Here is a 24,751-nt window from a genome sequence, read left to right on the forward strand (position 1 = left end):
GGAGGGGGGTGTGTTTCTAGCCATCATCAGCGGTGTGAAGTTCAGCACAAGCTTGCAATACCACAGTCTAGCCCGTGTCTCACTGCTACCACACTACGAACTTATTTTTGGTGCCTCGAAATGTGTCACTTGTTTATTCTCTTGCTCTCCCCTTAGAGTCCAGGAGCATTCTGAAAATGTGCTCTGTGTTCTGCCGTGTCAGAGGGCGGCTGATGCTGTTTATAAAGGAAAATACTGAATGTGTGATTCTGTGATGCCCAGAAAGGGCTCAGCAGTGCCACGAGACCTGCCTGACTCAGATTTATAATGTCAGCCTCAAACCACTGTGGCTTCAGCACCAAGCCACGAAAACAAGAATGAGTTAAACAAAAGCTTAAGATGTGTTTAGAGCAAAGTTGCTGTGATGTAAGGCGTTGTCTGTGGTCAGCCTTCACTAACTAGGGGGACAAAACATATGCATTGCAAGACACAGAAAGGGCTCACCAGTGCAGTAGAAACGGCTCTGCGGAGTGCATACATACACCGGCCTCTTAAGTCCAGGACCTAGTACTGAAAAAGCAACTGAGGGCTGGGGAATTGGCACAGATGGAAGCCTGCTGGCTGCCACTTCTGAGGGGGCCCACGTTCAGATCCATAAGATGTGCTTTAAAAGCTTGGCGTGATGATGCGCCTGTAATTCCAGAGTTGGAGAAGGTGAGACAGGGGGATTCCTGGAGTTGACTAGCCAGCCACCTTCACTAAGACAGTGAATTCTGGGTTCAGTGAAACAGCAGGTCAAAAATTAACGTGGATAGTCACTGAGGAACACTGCTGGCATAGACACACGGCCTCCATGTGCGCATACACACACACACACTCACACACACACACACTCACACACACTCACACACACACACTCACACACACTCACACACACTCACACTCACACACACTCACACACACTCACACACACACTCACACACACTCACACACACTCACACTCACACACACTCACACACACTCACACACACTCACACACACTCACACACACTCACACTCACACACACTCACACACACTCACACACACACTCACACACACACACTCACACACACTCACACACACACTCACACACACTCACACACACACTCACACACACACACTCACACACACACTCACACACACACACTCACACACACTCACACACACACTCACACACACTCACACACACACTCACACACACACACTCACACACACACACTCACACACACTCACACACTCACACACACTCACACACACTCACACACACACACTCACACACACACACTCACACACACTCACACACACTCACACATACACACTCACACACACTCACACACACACTCACACACACTCACACACACACACTCACACACACACACACACACACTCACACACACTCACACACACACTCACACACACACTCACACACACTCACACACACACTCACACACACACTCACACACACACTCACACACACTCACACACACACACACACACACCAATATATTGTGAGCACGCACACACATACACATACATATGCACACTTGGAAACAGATTTGTTGAAGATGACTATAACACTAAGAGTCTAAATCTCAATAATTCGAAATTAACTAGAAACTACATTCTCTCAGTGTTAGCATCAGGAAACTAGTGATTCTCAAATAGATCTATTAACATAGCACTTTAACAGTTATTCATGTTTACATAGAAGGAAGCAACCAAAGAAGACAGGATTTAGACAGTGCTCTTTGGCTGCCAAGAGAGCAAATGCTCGCCCGGCCCAGCACGAGCTGAGCACAGAAGCAGGGAACTTGCTCGGTCAGCGCCATTGTCTGTCACCTCTCAGTCGGGAAACGGGCTTCCATATTAGTCACTTTTCTTGTGTCTGTGTCAAAAAGGCCGAAAATAGCAGCTTAGCCAGGGAAGGGTTTACTTTGGCTCATAGTTCGGGACGTCATGTCAGCAGGAGCAGGCACTGCTGGTCACATGACATCCACAGCAAGGCAGAGAGGTGGACTCTGGCACTCGGCTGCCCTTCTGCTTTAGCCCTGGGCTCCAGTCCACTGAAGGGGACCCCACTTCAGCTGCACATTCCCACCCCAGCGACAGGATCTGGAAACCCCCACACAGACAAGCGCAAAGGCTGTGTCCTCAGTGACTCAGTGTGCTGTCAGATTGACAGTGCTAACCTCCAGCTTCAAAGGACTCCTCTGTGGCGTGAGGAGCTTTCTTTCCTGTGACAAAGAAAATGCCGTCTTTAGTCAGTTCTCTGCCATTTTAGTTTCTATTTCTCTATGTACTCTCTGCCCAGCCCAATATTAATGGATCGGATTTAACAAGGTCTACAAGAACAGCGTTTATATGGTGAAAATGTACAGCGTATTATTATCTGAGACAAAGTGTGTAGCCTGTGGTAAAGAATGAATGAAAGACTTTGAAAGTGATTGATGTGTTTTCTTATTTCCTGTTCTTCTTTACACAAGGAATGAAATAAGTTCAGGGACACTTCTTTTTTCCTGTCATTTATTTATTTATTTATTTGAGTGGTAAAGATGTAGCTTTGCAAGCTCAGCCTCACCAATTCTTCCTTTCAGAAGCCCGAGTCAATGAAATCCCTATAATGGAATTGTCAAAGTTTGCACTCCATTCCCAGTGTTGAATGTGAAGGTGCAGCCTCAACAGGAGGAACAAAGTCAGGGGAATAATTTGAATGTTTTCACCATGACATTCCCTTGAAAATACGCCTCTCTCCAAAACGGCTACGCAAAATGTACAAATTGTGTTGATCTTTATAATAGCGCATCTGGATAGGATACAAAACTCTGAGAGATGATCCCAGTGACCTGTTGGGGAGTAGAGGGGCTTCTGTGTCTCTATGGGATTTGTTCCTGCAGGATGTAGTTTTTCATATAGTTACAGTTGATGTGGTTAGTATATTTATTTCTAAGTCTTCTTAACAAGTTTGATACATTTTAGGGAAAATGTGTGAATCTTCTGTCAATTACTGTGAATGCAATCCCTGCTTCAACGGTGGCTCCTGTCAGAGCGGTGTGGAATCCTATTACTGCCATTGCCCATTCGGTGAGTAGAATGTATCCATTGCTATACTGATCTAGAGACTGGCTCTAGGGATGTGGCTCAGTTGGTAGATGGTTTGCCAGCATTGAGCCTTGGTTTAATTGTCACCACCTCATGGTGGTGAACTCTTATAATCCCAGTGTTCAGGAGAGGAGGCAGGAGGACCAGATGTTCACAGTCATCCTTAGAAGCATAGAGAGTTTAAGACTAGCATGTACTACAAGAGACCCTGCTCATACAAATCATATATATGCATATATATTTTTGAATATAATATATACATATGTTTGTGTATATAATATATATATATATATATATATATATATTTGTGAATAGGTGAGCAGTCTACTATGGCAATGTATGATTAAGAGACTATTAATTATTTTGCAAAAGGCATTCAAGTAAAGTGAAATATTTAATGCTAACTATTTTAAAATCAGTTATGGAAATGTTACCAAGTACATCATTTTAATTATTGTTAGAAAAAGAACTCAAGATAATAATAGCCTTATGGACGCCTTCTTGTAACATTTAGCTTAATACTTAAAATATCCTCCAAACACTTTCAACTCCATATCAAATCTCTAAGAAGAGTCAAAGGATTCTTGTTTCCTTTTTACATTAATTCAACCATTTCTATTAGATGAGTTTGGGAACTAAATGTACATCCGGGCTGTTGCAGATAATTCTCAGTAGCTAATACTAAACTCTACCACTGTGTTCTCTTGATGGACATTATCAGACCTTCTCGTGGCATCTACTGATTTCTTCAAGGCACCTTCAAATATTACCCAGAAATAGGGCAGCAAGCAACTGTGACTAATCCGTCTATTTAAGATTTCCTTACCTCTCCTCAGAAACAGATTACATCTCTGGGGATGTGTCTGTCTCTAGGGAGGATAAAGCTGGTTCTCTTGCCTTTCCTCCTGTGTTCCCACTGCTAGAGGGGCCTGGGATCTGCAGTTTTAGTGTCTGTAGAGAGAGACTGAGTTTCTAGTGACCAAAGACATGTCTGTAAGCCTTCCCTCTGATCTCCACATGTGTGCTATGACTCAGATGTCCCCACATCACATAAATGAAGCACTAATAATTATTATAACAATGATAATAATAAAATATAGTTAGGTAAAATCAATTTTAACGATGTTTCTGAGGCTCAGAAATGAAGCAATTTATTCAAAGTCAGGAAAACTGGCAAGGAATTGCACCATGAGGATGCAACTGGAGAACAGGTGCACGTTGCTGGTTTCATGCCAATATTACATTTTTTTAGGGTCTTATCAGAATGCCCACAAAGCAGTGAGAGTCTGTCCCTATGAAAACAACCATTTCCTCTGATCTCCTACAAGGCCAGTTCTTTGAGCTCCCACAGTCAGGCTTCATGATTTAACTTGTGTTTTGGAAAGAAAAAAAAATAAATTGGAGTGGAAAGTGGAAAATAATTTTCAAGTGACTGACAGAGTGTTTATAGTGTTAGCATTCCTTGCCATTGCACTAGCAAGTGTGCGTATTTAGAACAACTAGTGCCAAACACTAAGATCGTTTTCCATATGGTGCTGATATAAAACCCACTGGATGAGGGGGATGGTCAGGGGTCATACCTCGGGACCCAAATGGACCTTCTCTCACGCTGCAGCCATCCCCGGGGGAAGAGGAACCATACTATAAATTACAGTAGACACGAGGCTGGCAGTCCAGGTCCCAGCTAATTCCTTCCAAAGGCAAAACCCCCAAAGCGCTGCTGAAATGCAGACCTTGTCAGATGACCAGAGAGGCATTTAGAAAGAAAAACAAAATAAAAAGCCTTGGAATTCATCATCCATCCAATGCATCGTTCCAGGCTGCACAGCCTGAATTGGAAGGAAAAGTAATTTATTTGCCTCCTCAAATTCAATGTGGGTGACACACACAAGAAGCAGCAGATGGGAATGCCTCAAAGACTCGGGGTGGTGACACACAGGGCGGTGACACATAGACCCCAAACACTACCTTCCTTGGAGTTTTGAGGTTAGAAAAAAAAATGTTCCCTTTATAGTCGCATCAGCCAAAGGCTTGTTCGTTAGATTTTGATTCATTTACATATTCGTAGATGTGTAGGTACGTAGGTTTAGACAGTTACGTAGATGATAGGCATGTGTCGGGGTCTGGTGCCATCCCAGAACATAAATTATTTCTCCAGACCAGAGGGGAGGCGTGGGGTTAAAGACACAACTCACATGGCTTTATCCGGAGGGAGATTCTCAGTGATCCCTCATGAAATCCTGAGTTCACCTCCTGAAAATTCTACCGCGTTTATTCTCCAAACAGCTTTTAGATCAAAACGTAAACGGAGGGGGGAATTCATTAGCATCCTGTGTCCTAGGTAACCAGGTGAATGGCTTTAGTCATGTCCACACCCTTGTCCACACCTTTCTAGTCCCATTTTTGTCACGTCTTCCTATCTTCCTGCTCTGTATGCCAGCTCTGTCACTAGGCCCAATGAACATCTCTATCCCAGGAGTCCCCCAAATTACAAAAGGAGCAGAACTGTAATAGCATATCCTGACCCTTTGTCTGTAAGGGCTAGGCGAGCAACTTCTGTGAGGCCAGGTGCAAACTATGGCCTGGAAGTCTGGCCGCCATTCAGTGTAGAGATAAGGACTTGTATGATATATGCCCCTACAGGCATCATGTAGGTAGGTAGATAGATAGATAGATAGATAGATAGATAGATAGATAGATAGATAGATAGATGATAGATGATAGATAGATAGATAGATAGATAGATAGATAGATAGATAGATAGATAGATAGATAGAGATAGATGATAGATAGATAGATAGATAGATAGATAGATAGATAGATAGATGATAGATAGATAGATAGATAGATAGATAGATAGATAGATAGATAGATGATAGATAGATATAGATAGATAGATAGATAGATAGATAGATAGATAGATAGATAGATAGATAGATGATAGATAGATATAGATAGATAGATAGATAGATAGATAGATAGATAGATAGATAGATAGATAGATAGATAGATGATAGAGGATAAATACACAATATTTAAATAATGTATGTAGATGTAAAGCAATGACATATGAAGCCTAGGTTCACATTATATTACATATGTATCATTCTTCTAATTTTTTTTTTTACTTTTTAACTTTGGTTTAAGATTTAAAGTAATAAATTGTACATATTTCCTAGTCAGTTTATTGACTTTTATCTCTGCCTGGACAGAAAACGACAAGTTAATCTATGTATACTTTGCAAAAGCTTCCCGGCTATTTTATCTCAATGACTGGATAGAAAATGTGATGCGGTCAAAATAGTTAAGTAAAATCAGAGTATATGTCTTTGATGTTTTCCTCTATTTCCCATGATTCTCTGACTGAGGTTCGGTTCTAAGTTCTCTGAAATAGTGGTGTTCATTCCTTTGAGCTCGGCTATTCCCAGACTCTAACTCAATGCATTTACTATAGACATAAAAATCCAAACTAAAGAATGAAACCTTTTCAAAGCTGGATATAAACCCTGCCTGCCGCTGTGGGTTTCTTTCCAATCGTCAGCCACATCTACCAGTGTGTGGGGAGAAGGACTTGGCTTAGTGCAGCAGCATCAGCAAAATTCACTGTCAAGATAGAAACAGGCTGTGCAAACAAATGGAAACGCTAAGCAAAATTACTCCAAAGGAGCCCCCTGTGACTCATCCCAAGGAGGGAGGGCTTAGTGGTGAAGGGCACTGACTGCTCTTCCAGAGGATCCAGGTTCCATTCCTAGCACCCACATGGTGGCTCCCAGCCATCTGCAGTTCCAGCTCCAGGGCACCCGATGCTCTCTTCTGGCCTTGGTGGGTACCAGGAGTAAAAGTAGTACACAGACACAAAGGCAGGCAAAGATCCATTTGCATAAAATTAAAGAACATGACTAATAAGCTGATCTTAAAATGCTGACTTCTGTGCTGGAGGCAGCATACCTTTTCCTCATTCTGTGGCCTTGGAAAATACCGCTGAGTGGGGGAATGGTTGTTTTTTTTTTAAGTCAAAACAAATGAATCTACTGTCCTTAATTGAATTAATATGGTTTTTAAGAATTATAATTATGTATCGTGGCCTTGGTCGTGGTGCACGCTTTTAATCCCAGCTCTTAGGAGGCAAAGGCAGGAGGATCTCTATGAGATTCAGGCCAGCCTGGGCTACACTGAAACCATGTATCCATAAAATAGAGTAAAATGAAGTAAAATACAATATAATTATGTATTATGGTTGACTATTATAGCATAGTAAATTTTACAAACATCACCAAACTAATTTTCCAAGTATTTGGGGAGAGAACTCTTCTCAAACATACTCCTTCCTATTATCTTTAATTTTTGAAATTGTGGAACACATAGGTAAATTCTTAACTCAGAAAACAACATTGGAATCTCATTTCTCTCATAAGTCATATAGTTTTCTGTGTCTTCTTTTTGCAATTCTGTGAGCAAGATCTGCTTCATGCCAAGCATGACCGTGGAGCTGCCTCTAGTTACAAGGTGGCAACTTAGGGTAACACTTGAGGAAGGGGTGACGATAATGTAAATTCTACCTGTACGATTCATTATTATAACTGAAAACATTTTGTTAAGAATAACTAAAGGAAACATAACTAGACTTCACTCTCCATCTCTCTCTCCCCTGCAGGTGTCTTTGGGAAGCACTGTGAACTGAACAGTTATGGATTTGAGGAGCTGTCCTACATGGAGTTCCCCAGCCTGGACCCCAACAACAACTACATTTATGTCAAGTTTGCAACTATCAAAAGCCACGCTCTATTGCTTTATAACTACGACAACCAGACAGGAGAACGGGCAGAGTTCTTGGCGCTGGAAATAGCGGAAGAAAGACTCCGGTTCTCCTATAACCTGGGCAGCGGGACATACAAACTGACCACTATGAAGAAAGTGTCGGATGGAGAGTTCCACACGGTGATTGCACGGCGGGCAGGAATGGTGAGGCCCCCTCTTCCCTCAGCCCGCTGCCGCTGCTCTGCAGCCATCCGACATTCCTCCTGGGAAGCCTGCGTAGAGGGTGACCAGCAAAGGGCAGGGCGTGTGTTTATTGGGTGACAACTGTGCTGTTGTCTCAAGAAAAGGACGTGTGATCAGAAGAGAAGATGTCCCCCAAAGTGATAACATCTGTTATAGTTTACTTGAGAGGAAAGTGATAAAAATATTCACGTCTCTCACAAGAGTTTGTGGAGATTCCAGTAGCTGCTAGGTATACTAAAAGCAAACAAATCGTGTGTTTTAAAATTAATATTTTATTATTCAGTGGACAGTAGCAATAAATGGACTCTATTAATAGTTTCTGAGATGTGAGAAGTCTATGATAACCTTTTCTAAATCTTGCCCCTTAATAGCGATGTTTATGGACAGCCCCCAATTCATGAACAATGTTCACAAAATGAAGTCATTGGCATTCATCATAAATACGGCTTAATTATAAGACAGGAAACCTGTTATCTACCATGTTTATACGCACGTGAGATGCGTTATTGAGCTTGATTCTGCCCTTGTGGTGTTTCCACTGATTCTTAAAATCTAGCCCATGGCCCACAGTCATGTGTGGGAAGCACAAAGCAGTGCCATGTTGATACTGCCCTCAGATGCGTGTATCATGGCATTAGAACACGCTTAGGAAGGCTCCTTTCCCTAATGGGGCTATCTGTTACACCACCACATTTTGAACCTCACACTCACGTTGCTGTTGGATAAAATAGGAAAGGCTTTGGCTTTTGGTGACTCTTACTGACAAACAGGGGTCATCCAGCTTCACTGTGGAGAAGAGAATAATGTGGAAATTCAGTGTTGTCTCTGCCAACAGCGGTCTCCCTGACCATTGCCCATAGGGAAGAACTTGGCTTCAAACCCTTCATGGGTCTTGTGAACACAGAGGTTTTTTTTTTTATTTTTATTGATCAAGAGGTATATTCATAAATCCACGTACACAGGAAGCTCTAGAGGGCTGTGACACCTCAACTTGTCTGACAATGGCTGTCAGTTGTGACTGAAATCCTTGAGAAATTTTGAGCATGCAGCAATGCATTCTGTTGACCCAGGTGTGTGCTACTGTTATTTGAAATAGTAAGTCTTAACATTGATGAGGGCACTTACCTGATGTTTGTACGTTCCTACAGGAGATGAGGGCGGGGAAACCATGATCAGAATAGATTATATGAAATAAGTTTTTTCTTTATTTTATTTTTTATTTTTTTAAGAAAACAAACTATCTTTTTTCAGTTTACATACCAATCCCAGTTCCCACTCTCTCCCCTCTCCCCTCCTCCCATTCCCTCCACCTTCCTCCCACCCAATCCCCCATCCACTCCTTGGAAAGGGTAAGTCATTGCTTTGAGGAAGGTACAAAGCTGAGCAAGGTATCCATCCAAAGAGAATGGGTTCAGAAAAGCCAGTACAAACAGTACAGATAAATCCTGGTGCCACTGCCAGTGGCCCCACAGTCTGCTCCAGTCATAAAAAGAAAAATGTTTAAAACATAAATTTCCGTGTATTTTAATATATATGACATACTTTCATAATCATTCCGCAAATATGGCAGATAGAATAAGTCTTTTGAAAAATTTTGAAAGATTAGGACACTGAATAGCAGAATAAATATTTTTATTGAAATTATAATCTTATGGAGTAGAGATTTTCCAGGAAGACTACTGGCTTCTTAATTCTCTCTTATATAAATGAGGCACAAGGAAGAGGACTGTTTCAAAGGTGGCTCATCACTCTGATGTGGAAAGATAATTAGAATTCAAGATACCAAGGGGACCTGTTTCCATAACTTCAAATGTGAAGCAAATTACAGGATATGTTATGCATACATTAAATCAAGAAAATCATAGTACTGCTAATTTCAATTATCCCCACCTGAGAGCAGTGCTGGAGGTGTCTACTGGGGAGGCTGATGTCATTGGAAGGCCTGTGGTGACTGTCCCCTCTCTTATTTCAGGCAGCATCTCTAACTGTGGACTCCTGCTCCGAGAATCAGGAGCCAGGCTACTGCACCGTCAGCAATGTAGCCGTTTCGGATGACTGGTAAGTAAAATCATAACTCCATGCTTATCATTAATGAAATGATGATTTACAAGAACTTTAAATAATTTTTCTCCATACTAAATGGTTGTATACCCCCTCAAAGAGATATCCATACTATAAAGTAACTACTGTCAGTGAAACATTATTTTAATGCTGGATTAAAAAGTCACAAAGTGATGAGTCAGGGGTAAATTCAAAGGAAACAGTGTCTACTGTAGCCAGGACTGCTTAGATTTCCCTTCATGAAAGGCTCTCATGCTTCCTGAGTTCTGTGAGCTTGTACAGCATGACTGCCACTCATTCAGGCACGTTCTTTTCACGTTTGTGGGATAATTGAGACATGTTTTTAAAATAGCGCTCAAGCTGAATTGCAGTACTGGCCAATCCAAGGCAGAAGGGATTTTGTAAGGAATGAGAAGTGGAGACGGATAGTGACCCCTACCCACTGTCTTTATCGACATGCTGGAGGGCTTGCTGTGTTCTTAAAGAACCTTGCAACCTGTAGAAGTAACAGTCTTGGCATCTGTGCGTTTGGTCTTTTCTAGATTGCTCATTTTTGCTGACAGCATTGCTGTGTGCATCCAGTGTGGATAGTTGAAAATATAATTCCATAGGCGTCTCTGTCTTTGTAATGTAAAACCCAAGCAATCATGAAAACACCTGCTTTAGGCTGGATGGTGGCCTGGATGCTCGCTCTGGGAAAGTGAAGTAATTGACCAAAATATCTTGTGTTGTTTTTGAGATTTTTTACCCTTTCGCATTCTCATAGGACTCTTGATGTTCAGCCAAACCGAGTCACCGTTGGAGGAATCAGGTCCTTAGAGCCAATCCTTCAGAGGAAGGGACAGGTGGAGAGCCATGACTTTGTGGGGTGTGTAATGGAGTTCGCCGTCAACGGGCGACCCCTGGAGCCCAGCCAGGCTCTGGCAGCACAAGGCATCCTTGACCAGTAAGATTTCCTTCCTTCCTTCCTTCCTTCCTTCCTTCCTTCCTTCCTTCCTTCCTTCCTTCCTTCCTTCCTTCCTTCGTCTTTCTTTTTTTCTTTCTTTCTCTCTCTCTCTTTTTCTCTCTTTCTTTCCTCTCTCTTTCAACTATCTCTATCTATCTATCTATCTATCTATCTATCTATCTATCTATCTATCTATGCATCTATCTATGCATCTACCTATCTACTTACCTATACCTATTGGTGGTTTTTCAAGACAAGGTTTCTCGGTGTAGCTCTGGCTGTCCAGGAACTCACTCTGTAGATCAGGCTGGCCTCAAACTCTCAGAGATCTTCCTGCCTCTACCTTCCAAGTTCTGGGATTAAAGGTGTGTGCCACCACACCCAGCAAGATTTTCTCATCATTAAAAAATGAAAATCTAAATACTTAGCATCCCAAGCCTCCAGATTGAGGCCTTACCTTACCCAACTGACAGAGCTTCCATGATGTGGCCTGAGCTGTATCTTGCCCGCACCCTCTTTCTGGTCATTCTGTTCCTGTTGTTTCACACACCCTGGGATCCTAGTTCACAGTAGGACTTCCCACTGCTTTTTCCTCAACCTGAAATCAACTTCTCTTGAAATCTAAATACAAATGTCCTCCCCTTACCCTCAATGTGGAGATACAGGAACGCTCCAAGGTTATACACTCTTCAATCTGTGCAGACGATCTCTGTCTAACAAACAGCATATTCCTCTTTTCCCTTTATTGTCTGTCATTCACACAGGAAAACAAAGCCTCTTTCCTTTACTATATGGATTCATTCATTCACTTATGTCTATGCCTGGTATCATACCTGGCTTGTAAGTGGGCCATCATTATGAGTGTCTTTGTGGGATGCACATGGACCTACGTAAATATGTGGCCCTGGACCATGCTAATAAGGGATTCCTGGACCATGGTGGTCCTTCAGAAGTTGACATCATTGGTTGTCATTGTAGAAGATACTTTAATTTAGCTTTCTCTTTTGGCGTGAGGTAGACCATGTTATGAGATTTCTGTGCCATTAATTGCTGCAGGGTAGCTGGGGCAAGCCCCTTCCTATACTGTAAACCCATGATTAAGCACATTGATCAGTCTGCGTCTGCTTCTTGTCAAATGTTGTTCTTCTTGGTTAGTGCTTTACCCGTCTTTTCTGTAACTCTCTTACAGGTGTCCTAGACTAGAAGGCACGTGCGCTCGCAACCCTTGCCAACACGGTGGCACCTGTGTGGACTTTTGGTCATGGCAGCAGTGCCAATGCACAGAGGGCCTGACCGGGAAGTACTGTGAGAAATGTAGGTCACCGCTGTCACATTCACGGCATGCTGTCACAGCCCCAGAAAGTATAAATAGGTGCACCTAAGCAAGTTGCTGCATTTTGACTCTAACATGGCAAACATTACGTGGGCCAAATGAAGGGAGAGACAGTTGCAAATTGGCTTTTTCATATAAAGAGGAGTAGCATTCCCTCAAAGAATTGAATCTTAACTAAATGTCAGTTTCACCTTATAAATGTACCACTGGGTCATTTTACGTCACTTCTTGGGTAGTTGGGAAATTTAAAGTCAGCAACTATACTCAGTTTGCAGATAAATGTTTTCTGTCTACTGTTGAGGGCTATTTCTCTGGTCAGATTTTTATATTTGTCAGATAAAATTTACAGTATCACTGGATTACACACAGCTCCAAATATTGTGTGATAGTCAATGTGTTAAAATAAAAGTCATAGTTTATTTTAAGTTGTTTTTGAGCAGCATTGTTTCAGTCTTCTCATTAATAACTTCCCACGTAAACCCCAGTGTTACGATCATCACAACATCAGTGATATTCAAGTCACCAGTAAAGATTTGCTCTCTCATTGGAGGCTGTGTATTCTATTCTACCCTGTGCCTTGGGCCCGCCTTTATGAGAACTGCTTTATTTTGAAATGAATGACTACTACTTAATTCGGCCACTAGGGCCTGGTGATGTTTTAAGGAAACATTTATTGCTACCGTAATAGGAAAATGAAGAGAAATGAGCGATAACATTGAAATACAATATAATCCAAAAGATCTTAGAGGCGGTCAACATAGATGTATCATAGTAGCTTGGCTATCAAAGAAAAAGAAAAATGAGTTGAGCTGCCCTGAGACTTATTTTTCTCATGTGAGATATAATTCTGCACATGTTATTCTGTTTATCTGTTTAGAGTGTGTGACCCAGGACAGAGTTACCCCTGATTCCATTTCCCCACGTTCCCTTCCTGAGCTATGGTACTGGTTATATAAATGCAGATATCTTACTTCTGGACTAAGAGTTTTTTTTTAAATATCATTGCTTGTGATGATGAACCATCCATGGCAATGGCTCCAGGTAGAACTGCAGCTAAAAATCTTTGACTAGACAATTTTTTGGGTTCATATTTCTAAAAATTAGAGACTAGAGGGACTAAAGACTAAAGAGCCAAAGGTTTCCAACTATAAAAACATACTTGCTTAATAATTTCAGGAATGCATTGAAATTGGTTCAAGTTTTGAATTGTGCATTTTAGCAGTTGGCTGTGTCGTCCATGTCCAGCCTTTCGGTCCCATAGCACAGAGATTGGATGACAAGTCCCCCAAGTGATTAATGATTGTCATCAAGGATTTTATGTTTCCCAGATCCAAAAGGACTCAACCATTGGCAATACACTTACATAATTATTCACAAATGGAAACTGTTTTCTCAGAGTAGGACCAGGAAGAGTAATTTCAGAATCTTGAACTTTTGTCATTTTTAATACCTTGTGTCCCTCTGAAGAATGCCCTAAAAAAAAAAGTCTAGCGAAAGTCTTCAGATTTTCCCTTTCTTCTGGCTTTCAGCTGTCACTCCGGACACTGCCTTGTCACTAGAAGGCAAAGGACGCCTGGACTACCACATGAGTCAGAGCCAGAAGCGGGAGTATTTGCTGACACAGAGCATACGGGATGCCATGTTGGAGCCTTTCGGTGTCAATAGTCTGGAAGTAAAATTCAGGACGCGGAGTGAGAACGGTATTTTGATCCACATCCAGGAAAGCAGCAATTATACCACGGTGAAGGTGAGAGGAGCCCGTGCTGACCCTTCTGATGACCCTGCCTGCTCTGGGGCAGCAGTCGCTTTCCCCACAACATTTGTCCTTTCCTTTTCAGCCTTAAAGTTCTGACCTAAGTTTGGCAGTGATCCAATACCATCCACTCTTAATGATTCCAAGGCCTGGGCCAGAGTAACAAAGATTTGAGAGGGCCAGTTTCTAAATACCTCTGTGTTGTTTTAGAGCAAAAACCACGGTCAGACAGGTAACACAGAAAAGGTAGTCACGTCTGCTTTTCCTGATAAAAATCTGTGTTGTTTTGCCTTCTATCATAAGCAAAATAAAGCGTGAAAAGTATGTGCCTTGATTATGGAGGATTATTTTCACCAAGGATTATATTCAAAACTGATAATATAGGTTAAATTCTAAGATTAGACTATGTAGAAATTATCTGACTTCATTCTGAAATGGCATTCTATTTATTACCTAGGTCAAATCCACAAAGTTTCATGTTTTGGGTATTTATTGTAAGTAAAATTTCTTTTCATCTCTCCAAATAAATTTTAATGAGTAGGGAGAGAAATGTATCCTCAAACCTATGGAGATTAGAAGGTGACATGGGGTGGCTTCCCTCTGCCTTATTCTCTTTAAGCAGGGTTTCTCTTTTGTCTGGAGTTCTCATGTCTGCTTTCGAGCATAGGCTGGTCAGTGTGCTTCTAGGATCTTCTCGACTCCTTTGCAGCCATTGACATGGGTGCTGGGCTTTACTTGACTCCTTTGCAGCTATGGACATGGGTGTTGGGGATTCAGACTCAGGTCCTCACACCTGTACATCTTGCAATCTACCCACTGAGCCATCCCCCTGCTCTCTTTAAATAAAATCAAAAATTCAATTTTTTAAAAATTTATAGTCAATAAGGACAGATTTGTCTCTGGGATTTTACTTCACTTTTCCTCTCTGTAGGTAGAAGTCCAAGTCAGTCATTTATGAGCCATGAGTCATTCTTTGCCTACCTCCTGTGACCTTCTGAGAATATGAAATGAGAACCATCTTCTTTCATAGACAGACGTTCGCACCAATTTTCCCAGGAGAGCTTGTATTTAGTTTCATCAACGTTTCACAAGCTCATTCTATGTCTTATAAGTCTATTGATATTTTTGGATTCATTTTAGTAAATTATTAAGAAAACAAAACCATGATTAATGACTTATTTTTCTTATCAATATTTTGAGACACAGAAAAGTATTAGCAATTACTTGATTTAATTCACAAATTATATTGAAAATAATGCTGATTGTCATCCCTAAATTTTAGGTTTCGGTTTCCCAGGTTTGTTTTTGCAACCGACTCTCCCTGGTTATCTTAGGTGTCTATTTTCAGTAAGTCTCACAGAAAGCCATTCTCTTTCCTGGGGATCTGCTTGTACCTTCCTTATCCCATTTGTTTCTAGATGGAGATGCTTTTTACTCCCTACCATCATTTGAGAGTGTTTGGAGATGTTTTTATTGGAGAGTGATGCTACCATGTAGTTGCTGAAGACCAGAGCTGAGCTTCTTATAATAAACACAATACCCCCAACAGAGAACCATGTGTTCAAAAATCTCGGTCAGTCCTGCATTTGCGACAAAGCTCCAGTTTCCTACAAGGACATCTTCAAATGTTCACTTTACATTTATTTCATTCCTTAGACAAATATCCTGGTCCCCCAATCAATATAACTCACGAAACATAGAACTACCTAAAATGGAGTAAAAAAAATGCTGTTGATCATTTCCATTGAAAAGCAAATTAGATGCAAGCAATTAGAGAGGCTATGATGTAATTACAGTGGATTCATCTGCCCAGAACTCCATTCCCTCCTGAGAGGGGACCCTGAGTGGCTTCTACTCAGAGTTCCTCCATTCTGAGAAGCCACACTTCAGTCTTTGCATGGGATTATTTTTGAAGCTGTCTCCAAGTCCCCATGCCATTTAAATGACATTCGACACACTGATGTTTGCCTTCTCCTTCAACCAAGCAGTTTGGTCAACATGCTAATGCATCTGAGGAGTGAAAGCCTCCATTAGGAAGAGGCTGAATGATAGGGTCTGTCGTTCTCACTGTGAAGCTCAGCTGGATGCTAGCTGGCACCGCCTCAACATGGTGCCACAGAGCTAAACAGAGAATTAGGCAAAATGACCAGTTATTAGTAGTCAAGGCATTTAGCGAGAAAATTGTGAGCAGCAGATTTTCAAAAGCAAGGACCTTGGCAGGTAAAAGGAGTAGAAAAGGAAAAAGCACCCAGTCAAAAGGAACTCACGAAGTAACTGTGCTGGGCAAGAGATGACTGGGTCTGCCGGAGTGTGGTTGAGGAAGATGGGGACAGAATGTGCGTTTAGTGTTAGCTGCCGGCCATCCAGGAACCATGGTTTCTTTTAACTCAGGTGCTTAGTATTTCTTCCTTAAACTCTCTATTTAGTGAACTCTCAATCTCTCTCTTTCTCTCCCTTTCCCTTCCCCCACCTCTCATGCCATCCTTCCCTCACCCTTCCTACTTCTCTTCTCCATCCTCTCTCCCTCCCTCCCTCCCTCCTCTTCCTTCCCTCTCTTCTTTCCTCCCTCCATCCTCTTACTTCTCTTTCTCCCTCTCTCTCCCCTTCTTCCTCCCTTCCTCCTTTTATTCCCCCCTCCCTCCTTCTCTCTCTTTCTCTCTCTCTCTCTCTCTCTCTCTCTCTCTCTCTCTCTCTCTCTCACACACACACACACACACACACACTCACACACACCCTTGATAGGGAAAATGAGCAACGTTGTTTGGTGAAGGAGATTCTGGGTAATTTGAGTGTATCGGGCGATAGCTAGAAGAATTGGAGACTCATAGAACAGCTGTCCTCTGAGAATTTAATTTATATATACATATTACTCACATATGTAACATATGTATGCAGTGTGTGAGTGTGTGGTGTATGCACTTCTGTCTTCTGCTGTCCACTGCCCTATTGCCTTGGGTAGGTCTCTCACTGGACTGGAAGCCTCATGTATTGCTAAGCTGTTTAGCCAGAAAGCTCCCATGGTTTCCATCTCTGCCCTTAAGTGCTGGTGTTGCAGGGGCACAATGCTGTACCCAACTTTGATGTTGATGTTGGGGTTTTGAATTCAGGGCTTAATGCTTACAGAGGAAGCACTGATCCATCACCCAGCCTTTTAAAAATATTTTTAATTGGGAAATACCATACTAAAGCACTCCGATATGATTGCTGTATATAACTTTGTTATGTGACTTTTCCACAAAGCACAAACGAACTGATTTCCAGTTTTTCCAGAAGTGTTTCTTGCGTACAGACATGGAGTCTGAGCTGAGTGACACACACAACTGACCCCTGCTTTCCCTTCAGTGGCTCCTAGGACACTTCATCTCTGGGCCCGGGCAGCAGTCCTACCTGGCAGCAGAGATGGGAATGTGTTCTCTGACCCAGGGGCTCATCTTGCCTTACAAATTATTCATTTTCTGAAGGGTCAGCCCATAACACTGGAAACTTACAAGCTGGAAACTGGAGTGTCCTGTTACCCAGTGTTCTGCTGAAAGAAATCAAATTCCTCTAGATAAATTGAAGAGACAGCTGTAGTGAAGTCTTGGCCAAATCTCTCTTTTACTTTATGGTATTTCATCCTGGAAATGAATAGCCCCATTTTTGTCTGAAACTCCGATGTTGTGGTATAGGAAGGTAAAGCTACTTCCGTCATTGTTTTTCCACCTACTCTGCCTTTGTAGCTTCCCCTTCACGTTTTGGTTTTGCATTTTTTGTTGTTGTTGTTGTTGTTTGTCTTTTAACTATTCTAGCCTTTTTACTAAACTTAGTGATTTAATATACTTTCCTCTGCCCTTGAAATACAAATAATCACAATTGGTGTCAATTATTTCGTTTACCTAATCACTACAATATTTCAGTTTTGTGCTGAAAAGTTAGATGCCCCTCAAGTAGTTACATATAAAATGAAAACCCACTAGAATTTGCAAACAAGCAATCATGCTGTCTGAACTTGCAGTGATGAGGTAGGTGAATCTATTATATTACTATAGACTCCTCATCCGTTCCAGCTCCTTCAGATTGCTCAATACTTTAAACAAAGTATTTTTTATTTAAGGATATCACGTCTAATAGGTGCATTGCTCTCAACGCCTCTTACAGATTAAGAACGGCAAAGTGCACTTTACATCAGATGCAGGTGTTGCTGGGAAGGTGGAGAGAAGCATCCCGGAAGCATACGTTGCTGACGGCCACTGGCACACCTTCCGGATCTCAAAGAACAGCAGCACCACCGTGCTGTCTGTAGACAGAATATACAACAGAGACATCGTCCACCTCACGCAGGACTTCGGTGGCCTCGAGGTGCTTACCATATCTCTGGGAGGAATCCCACCCAACCAAGCCCATCGAGACACTCAGACAGGTAAATGCCTCAGGAGAATCCGCTCCTCAAGATGTAGGTGATTTTGGTGGCTAACAGGAAGTGGTGGTTAAAGTCCAGTTGATTGCATATGACTTTCTTCCACAGAGTAATTTTATCCCCGTGTAGTTTTTACAAGTGTAGCTGGATTTCTGATACTGGTAATTATGAATCTTCTAATCAACATAACTGTCTTGAGAGAGACTGTGACATTAACTGCTTTCGTCTGTACTGTTGAGATCTGGTTGAAGAACGGGCTGCTCCAATGCTTGGCTTGTCCTCAAGGCCTTTGTCTGTTCAGTCCTGTGTGCATCCAAGTTGGTCTCCCCAAGGAATGCAGGAGACTGGGGTAACAAATGTCAATCAGATCTCACTGATTTACATCAGTGACACAAAGGGAAATGGAGAAACCCATGTGTTCGTAGAGCAGGAGGTGGGTGAAACTGTTGGAAGGTTTATTTGATGGAAAATGTTGACAATTGAGGCCAAGGCCAGGGAACAGCTCATGGGCAGCTAGGGTAAGGCAGACAATGAAACTGGAGAAGAAAACAGGATGTTCTAGTTGGAAAGTCTGGATGTGCTTATTCTACTTGCAGAAGATAAGGAGTAATTAAAATTTTAATTTTAAACATGCAGTAGTATTGAAGATATTTCAGGCTGATTCTGAGGAGGAAGAGGAGGAAGAGTTCCAGGACCCAGGTGTTCGCAGCCAGGATCTAGGAGGCACTGCAGTAGAAGATACTATTTGCATTCTAATGGAATGGCCAAAGAGTGAAGACAAAATAGATGAACCAGACTTGTTCTGGAGGCCATTTTTGGTAAAGATCGGGGAGAATTCTGAGCTTTCATCTCAAACAATAGTGCCCCCAATCAAGGGAATGCTGAGGAAGAGTGAGCCAGATCTCAGGGAAACATGGAGTTTGCTGTGGAACACATGGGTTTGAAGCACCTCGGAAGGGACATTGATTGAGTGGATGACCTGCACTCAGGGTCGACCCCAGCTAGAGATGTCAGTGCCGAGTAAGGAGAATGTGGGTGGGTATGAGATTGTGTAGGAAGCCTTGTGTGACTCCAGAAGGGGAGGGCTGTGTAAAGAAGAGTGAGTCGGTATAAATGTGTGGAACTTCCAAAAATCAGATGTCACAAAACGAAGAAGAAAGGAAGGCAGAGTCAGGGGCTATGGAATCAAGGTGTCACTTGGGTAGGAAGGTATGTCAAAATAGAGGAAAACACAGAATGTGTCATAGATGGGTTGTCAGTCTTTATTTAGTGGATTTTAGAAAATGTGCTATCTATTTGGGATTTTGTAAGAGACAGTGTAGACTCTGCTGCCTGGTAGGCAAAGTAAACTCCTGTGCCTTCCTGTCTGTGCATCCTGACATCAGTGTGTTCAGATCAGGGAAGAATCTCGCAACTGCTTTCATCATTACCAGTCACTACTAACAAGCCCCTTGGGATTCCTCTGTCTATGTCATCCTGACCATTTACAATGTGGGTGCCACAGTTACCTCGTCCCATCTCAGATACCCTCCAACCTTGGAGTGGTCAGTGTTTTTCTTTTGATCCACAAGGGCCCGTACCAGTATCTTTGATGGGCATACGGTCTGTGATTACACACTCTGTGGCTCTGGGGTTGAAGCAATTGGCCTTCATTTTACTCTTTCTGTTGTTTGTAATAAGATTTATCTCTAAGTAACTCTTAGTCTATGGCCTGTAAGAATCAAACTGATGAACTGTTAAATAGGTGAAGAGAGAGAGAGAGAGAGAGAGAGAGAGAGAGAGAGATCAACACACTCTGGCTGCGGAGACCTTCCAAACTTCAATTCTCCCCCATGTGTTACCTAACTCTGTTGTTTGGGTTAATGTCAAGGACATGCATTCCCCATCTTTGAGCTGGAGCATGGCTGGTACCCTCCTGGGATGTTGTGGGTCTTCTCTTCTTCAGATCTTATCACTCAGAGGTGAAATGGTTGCTTGTCTCTAAAGAGACTTTTACTGTATCTCCCCCACAGGTTTCAATGGATGCATTGCGTCGGTGCTCTATGGTGGTGAGAGCCTCCCCTTCAGTGGGAAGCACAGCTTGGCCTCCATCTCCAAAACTGACCCTTCGGTAAAGATCGGCTGTCGGGGTCCCAACATCTGTGCCAGCAACCCTTGCTGGGGGGACCTTCTGTGCATCAACCAGTGGTATGCCTACAAATGTGTCCCTCCCGGTGACTGCGCCTCCCACCCCTGCCAGAACGGAGGCAGCTGTGAGCCAGGCCTGTTCTCCGGCTTCACATGCAGCTGCCCAGAGTCACACACCGGGAGGACCTGCGAGACGGTGGTGGCCTGCCTTGGTGTCCTCTGTCCTCAAGGGAAGGTGTGCAGGGCTGGAAGTCCCGGGGGACACGTGTGTGTCCAGACTCAGGGCCCAGATGAGATCTCCTTACCGCTGTGGGCGGTGCCTGCCATCGTGGGCAGCTGTGCCACAGCCCTGGCCTTGCTTGTCCTCAGCTTGATTCTATGCAACCAGTGCAGGGGCAAGATGCCCAAGAACCCCAAAGAGGAGAAAAAGCCGAAAGAGAAGAAGAAAAAGGGCAGTGAGAATGTGGCTTTTGACGACCCCGATAACATCCCACCCTATGGGGATGATCTAGCAGTCAGGAAGCAACCGGAGGGGAACCCCAAGCCTGACATCATAGAGAGAGAGAACCCCTACCTTATCTTTGATGAGACCGACATCCCTCACAACTCAGAGACCATCCCTAGTGCCCCACTGGCTTCACCGGAGCAGGAGATTGAACACTATGACATCGACAACGCCAGCAGCATCGCGCCGTCAGATGCAGACATCATTCAACACTACAAACAATTCCGAAGCCACACTCCGAAGTTTTCCATCCAGAGGCACAGCCCCCTGGGCTTCGCCAGGCAGTCCCCCATGCCCCTGGGAGCAAGCAGTCTGACCTACCAGCCTTCTTCATACGGCCAGGCGTTAAGAACCAGCTCTCTCAGTCACTCAGCCTGCCCCACTCCCAACCCCCTGTCCAGGCACAGCCCAGCTCCTTTCTCCAAGCCGTCTGCTTTCTACAGGAACAGCCCAGCCAGGGAACTGCACCTTCCACTGCGGGATGGGGGTACGCTGGAAATGCACGGGGACCCCTGCCAACCTGGCATGTTCAACTATGCCACCAGGCTGGGGAGGAGAAGTAAAAGCCCCCAGGCCATGGCGTCACATGGCTCAAGACCCGGGAGTCGCCTCAAGCAACCCATAGCACAGATCCCTCTAGAATCTTCTCCTCCCGTGGGACTCTCCATCGAGGAGGTAGAGAGGCTTAACACCCCTCGCCCTAGAAACCCCAGCATCTGCAGCGCAGACCATGGGCGGTCCTCTTCTGAGGATGACTGCAGACGGCCCCTGTCCAGAACCAGGAACCCAGCAGATGGTATCCCTGCCCCAGAATCCTCTTCCGATAGTGACTCCCATGATTCCTTCACGTGCTCAGAAATGGAATACGATAGGGAGAAGCCTATGGTCTACACCTCCAGGATGCCCAAGTTATCTCAAGTCAACGAATCTGACGCAGATGATGAAGATAATTATGGAGCCAGACTGAAACCCAGAAGGTACCACGGACGCAGGGCTGAGGGCGGACCGGTGGGCACCCCTGCAGCGACATCTGGGGCTGCAGACAGCACCCTGAAGCTAGGGCAGCAGGCGGGCAACTTTAACTGGGACAACCTTTTGAACTGGGGCCCGGGCTTTGGCCACTATGTGGATGTCTTTAAAGATTTGGCCTCTCTCCCAGAAAAAGCAGCTGGTAGCGAAGAAGGTAAAAGTGGGGCAGCTAAACCAGCCCCCAAAGATGGGGAGGCCGAACAGTATGTGTGAGGTGTGGGCAAGAGACACTCAAAGCAATCTGCGGCTGCCCACTCGCGTGGGTCACTTTTGTAAAACAGGCCAGTAATAGACCGGACTGGTGGCCGCGGGACACGTTTATTATTAACCACAAAGCTGCTCACATAGACTCCAAAACGACTCTTTAATTTAAATGTGCTTGGTGGAACGGTCCTCCTGCATGCATTGTGTTTTGTGATGAGTTCGGGGGGCATGCAACATTCATTGGGAAGTTTTGCTTTGTGTTTGGTTTGTGGATTTTACAGTTAACTGCCATTACAGCTGCAGACAAGAGCTGCGCTTTCACAGTGGGGGGGTGCTTGTTTCCATAGTAGTGTTACGGTTGCGTTTTACATGGCAAGGTCGCTTCAGTTGAACCAGTCCGCGCAAGGTGCAGGAAGAAACGCGTCCCATCCTCTGATGAAGGACCGCACATTCGCCCTCTTCAGACGTATAGGTTCATATGTGACGTTGCTCAGACATGCCAAGGGCTTGTTTTACATGACGGTGGGTACTAAGATTAAGTCATTTTGTTCAGCACTTTAAAGCTTGCTTAGAAACTGGGTTGACACTCGGGTGTCTCTGTGTGAACAGTCATGGTCTCCTGACTTACCTCAGGCTTCCACGAAGAACAAGATGACCGCATACTGTCCCCAGAACACTGCCACCTTCCTTTTCTGGAGTAAAGTTCTCAGCGCACTTCTAAGAGACATTTTTTTAAAGTTATTTATTGAATAAAAAAAAAAAGTTCTATGCTTTTAACATGTAACAAATTGACCTACGCAGGCCCTAATTGGTTTTATTTTCCAGCCATTCAACCTTTATCCCAAGTACCCAGTTTTTATAATTTATATAAAGTCAGATTGCAACGTTTCTTACTTTCTGTCGTTTTGTAGATCATTTTTTAATACTGTGTAAAACTTTTTTTTTTTTTTACACCTGAGCTATGTTTTTGATACTGATATTTTCCTAAGCCGGAAACGTTTCTTGCTTTCAGGGAAGGTAAGAAAATGCATTTTTTACATTTGTTACTTATGTAACATTCATATTTTCACAGTTTGATATCTGTAACATACTGTATGCTTTCTACCTGTAAATGCCAACAATAGAATTAAAATATTTATTTAAAATATTGTGTCCTAGGGTGAATATCAGTTTCTATCTTTTCTCTGCTTTCATGTGGGCAATTGAGAATATTCTCTTTCTGTCAACAAGGCATATAGCAAGTGGTCAGTTGAACTTCCATACGCTACAATATATAGTGTCAAATATCAGAGCTGTGGATAACAGCCAGCAAAGACATCTTACGGCCACCCAGCGTATTCCGGCTTACAGAGTCCTGGGACTTCTCTGTGGTATGCTGAGTCTAGCCTAGTTGGGTCCAGGGAGACCAACGTTGTGAGCCCTGTTTAAGCACATTGACTAGTTAGAAGTTCCCAGCAGAGTTTGTTCAATGAGAGGCAGCTTAAGATGGGGCTTTCAGCTAGAGAGGCAGCCATGAGCTAAAGCCTGTTGTGAAATATCTCTAGCCCCTGCTTTCTTCAAGAGTTCAGCTCCATATTTTTTTCTAACTCCAAGGCAGGTAAGAGAAACAGCAGGGAAGGTGTCCTCCATGGAACCGTCTCTCACTTACTGTCCACTCTCACGTGGCATGTCTACACAGTACGCTGTAGTCAAGCCTGACTCCCAGTTTCTAAATTGAAGAAAATTAAATTGAAGAAAAGTGACTCCAAAGAGTGGCACATGACAGGATTGTTTATAAAGAACCACAGAACATTTTTAAATGACCTTGCTCCAACCACCAGACCGTTTTTGAATTAATTATATTCCACAAACTTTGTATTTGTTGAGAGGATTCTTCAACACCAGCCATCAGCCCGCAGCTGAAGAATTTTACAATATAAATGAAATCTTAAATTAAAACAGCCAAATTATGAAATTGTATCCTGAATTGCTTTCTGGCGTTTAAAAAGGTTGGGATTATTAATTTTGTTTCAGGAGAAGAAGTAAAATGTGGATTAGAATCTAAATCATGATAGTCATTTAAGTGATTGGAACCATAGTATCAGATGCTAATCTAATTTTGTCTTTTTGGGTCACCTGTGATGGACCATACTGTCTACTATTTCCCTGTGAGTCTTAGTGTTTCAAGTTTATCCACCCAAATATGGGGAAATCTTCATGCCTTTTGTGTAACTCATAACAGAAAACTCTTTCCCCTCTGAGGAAATTCTAAAGCATCTAAGCAACCTCAAGGACACAA

General features: G+C 43.1%; 1 protein-coding gene across 1 annotated transcript in view; it reads left to right on the plus strand.

The window, feature by feature from the left end:
• The window catches only part of Fat4 (FAT atypical cadherin 4), a 133,302-nt gene extending 109,690 nt beyond the window's left edge, over positions 1–23,612 (plus strand). Inside the window, exons 10-17 of the mRNA XM_075951076.1 lie at positions 2,996–3,100; positions 7,773–8,080; positions 10,092–10,177; positions 10,947–11,126; positions 12,316–12,440; positions 13,989–14,206; positions 18,350–18,611; positions 20,621–23,612. Coding sequence (XP_075807191.1) covers positions 2,996–3,100; positions 7,773–8,080; positions 10,092–10,177; positions 10,947–11,126; positions 12,316–12,440; positions 13,989–14,206; positions 18,350–18,611; positions 20,621–22,482 — 3,146 coding nt within the window. The 3' untranslated portion in view covers positions 22,483–23,612. The remainder of the gene's footprint in view (positions 1–2,995; positions 3,101–7,772; positions 8,081–10,091; positions 10,178–10,946; positions 11,127–12,315; positions 12,441–13,988; positions 14,207–18,349; positions 18,612–20,620) is intronic.
• The last annotated feature ends 1,139 nt before the right edge of the window (positions 23,613–24,751 follow it).

The sequence above is a fragment of the Microtus pennsylvanicus genome, chromosome 16, assembly GCF_037038515.1.
Source record: "Microtus pennsylvanicus isolate mMicPen1 chromosome 16, mMicPen1.hap1, whole genome shotgun sequence".
Lineage (NCBI taxonomy): Eukaryota > Metazoa > Chordata > Mammalia > Rodentia > Cricetidae > Microtus > Microtus pennsylvanicus.